This window comes from Penaeus chinensis, chromosome 11 (genome assembly GCF_019202785.1).
Source record: "Penaeus chinensis breed Huanghai No. 1 chromosome 11, ASM1920278v2, whole genome shotgun sequence".
Lineage (NCBI taxonomy): Eukaryota > Metazoa > Arthropoda > Malacostraca > Decapoda > Penaeidae > Penaeus > Penaeus chinensis.
In genome coordinates this window covers 6,883,159-6,885,658 of record NC_061829.1, presented here as the reverse complement: position 1 = coordinate 6,885,658, position 2,500 = coordinate 6,883,159, and the positions used below count along the sequence as shown (strand labels likewise).

Below are 2,500 nucleotides of genomic sequence, written 5' to 3'. Positions count from 1 at the left end.
TATAATGAATTGTTGCCTGCTGTAAATATTTTTCCTTGCATTTTATTTTAGAGACAGGTATGAAAAAGAACGGACGAGAGAGAACTATAGTCAAATACGAAAGATGAAGGGCAGAGTGTGAGCTTCCGACTTTCTGCTGATCGGTAGTCTTAGAAAAAGGGAGGCGATTCGAAGCACGAAGGAGCGGCGATGGTGACGATGAGGAAGGAAACCGCACGAATAGCATTGACACTTTTCCTCTCCTTCGCAGGACGCCGACGGTGGGCGGGGCTACGTTCCCTTCGTGGACTACAGTGGTCGCGACTACGCACCCGTGCCCAACGGGCGCCGGGCCTCCTTTGGTGACCTCGACACCTACAGCACGCCGACGCCCCCGTCCTCCACGGCGTCGGACTACTGCACCATCAAGCGGGGCTCCCGCGGCCACGGCCCGCCGGTCGGCAACGGCACGGGCGTCGCCGGCACCAACTTCGCCGAGTCGCCGACGCTGAGACACAACGGCACGGGCCCCGCGGCGCCGCGCCATTCGTCGCCGTTCTCTCCGCACCGCAACAATTCGTACGGGTCGCCGCCGCCGCCGCCGTACCCGCGGGGGGGAGGGGGCAAGCTCGACTCCCCTCGGGGCAACGCCTCGCCCACGGGCACCGCCACTCTCACGCGGACCAACTCCGTGGCTCACGCGGACGAGCGCTGTTCGCCCGAGACCAAGTACATCTTTTCTCCCGAAGCCATGATGAAGCCCGGCACGCTGGTGTAACTCAGGTGAGGCGCCCGGCTCGCGGTGGGCAGCCAGGGCCAGGTGTGTGCCTGTGCGTGTGTACGTGTGTAGAGCTTAAACTGTAGGCAGTGGGAAGGATATGTGTCTCTGATTACACTCATCTCTGAATTACGTATTTATAGAAGATACAATGGTATTTACACCTCAATGTTCACATGGTAGAGGAATTGAAAACTCTCACCTTCCCTGCTTAGCTTCATCTGTACCCTAATTCCTTACACTCTCACCTTTTCTCCTTTTTTCCCTCCGCACCTGTCCCCCTCTTCGCTCATCCCACCTCTCTCATGCCCTCTACCCTCTTCCCTCTTCTAATTTCCTCCTTTCCATTCCCTCTTCCCACCTCGTCACATAATGATTAGGGAAGAGAACGGGAGGTGTGTTTCCGTAGTATGATCAATATACAGTTGCGTTGTTTACTAGAGTGGCTTGTGGGATTGTGCGGCTTCAGCGGTATTTACAGCAAAATACGTTGATTGCCGAGTGTTATTTAAAGGTCCTGCTATTGAGTGTAGTGCGATGAACTGTGTTGAATTTCCTGCAAAGACAATAAAGAATGTGGATAAATTAAACACTATAAAGTTTAAAAAGAACTTTTTTTTAAATAACGGAAGATGATAGGGAAAGAGAGAGAAAGGGAGAGAGAAAGAGAGAGAGAGAGAGAAAGAGAGAGAGAGAGAGAGAGAGAGAGAGAGAGAGAGAGAGAGAGAGAGAGAGAGAGAGAGAGAGAGAGAGAGAGAGAGAGAGAGAGATATGCACGTGGTATGATCGATATAAAATAATTTAAAAGCCACATACCTTGTATTAGAAAATATGAGTACTATCTCTTTGCAGATTATCATAATATAATCTCAATCTTGCTTCCCCCCCAGCAGGCCCTTGGTGTGTCCTTCCTGTCCTGTAAGTGTGCTGGCCGGAAGACCACGGGAGCGAGGGTGTGGGGGACCCTTTTGACTAGCTGGATCTCAATGCTGTGACTTTCCTGCTACTCGTAGATGAAGGTAACTACTTCTCATAATAGGACCTTGTTTGTATAAGTGAACACTATATACGTATAAAAAGAATATAAGCGTAACAGTTTCTGAACATTTTACGTAAGTTTTTTAACAATGTTTATAATCATCCCTTTTATCATCTTTTAGATTAAGGTGCCTCACTTAAGATCAAGTGTCCCAGGCTGGCCTCCCAGCGTCCTGTCGCAAAGAGACAACCGATTTAGTAACCATTCCGCCTCATGTTGCACTGACGCACCACAGGAAAAGGGCAACATTCACACCAGACATACGCGATCAACACTTGCAACAGTCTCCTCTATTTTCTTGATAGTTCCACACCATCCAGATCAGGCAGTCGATAAAAAAAAAGGTGCTACAAGCCAGGCCAAGGTTTGAGCTAGCCATGTATGACATATCGTATTCACAACAGTGTTTGTGTTGTTTTAGCATCAAGGTAACTGTACCTCTGTCCCTAACATATCATCCGACAATATGGATGGCAGGTTTATCATACACCGATCATAGTTCTGTTTAGACCCATGGCGTTATATAGACTGCCAAATTAGCTGTTGTTATCAAGACTGAGCAACCGCTGTTGACCCTAACTTTTTGACAAACTCATGAAACATTACGATGTTTATGAATTGCCAAGAAAAAGAGCATAATATTCTTTAGACATACCAAGCAGAAGAGCCTGGCACTTTACCATACCAAGTAAAAAAACAAAAAA

General features: G+C 48.4%; 1 protein-coding gene across 3 annotated transcripts in view; it reads left to right on the top strand.

Moving 5' to 3' along the window:
- The window catches only part of LOC125030809 (irregular chiasm C-roughest protein-like), a 244,537-nt gene that overhangs the window by 241,329 nt on the left and 708 nt on the right, over window positions 1-2,500 (top strand). For 2 of the 3 annotated variants that reach the window (XM_047621118.1, XM_047621117.1), the window contains 3 exons: window positions 251-762; window positions 1,648-1,776; window positions 1,918-2,500. The exon at window positions 1,918-2,500 is cut by the window's right edge and continues 708 nt beyond it. In XM_047621118.1, the coding sequence (XP_047477074.1) occupies window positions 251-757 (507 nt within the window). In that variant the 3' untranslated portion in view covers window positions 758-762; window positions 1,648-1,776; window positions 1,918-2,500. The remainder of the gene's footprint in view (window positions 1-250; window positions 763-1,647; window positions 1,777-1,917) is intronic. The other variant, XM_047621115.1, reaches the window with a different exon arrangement.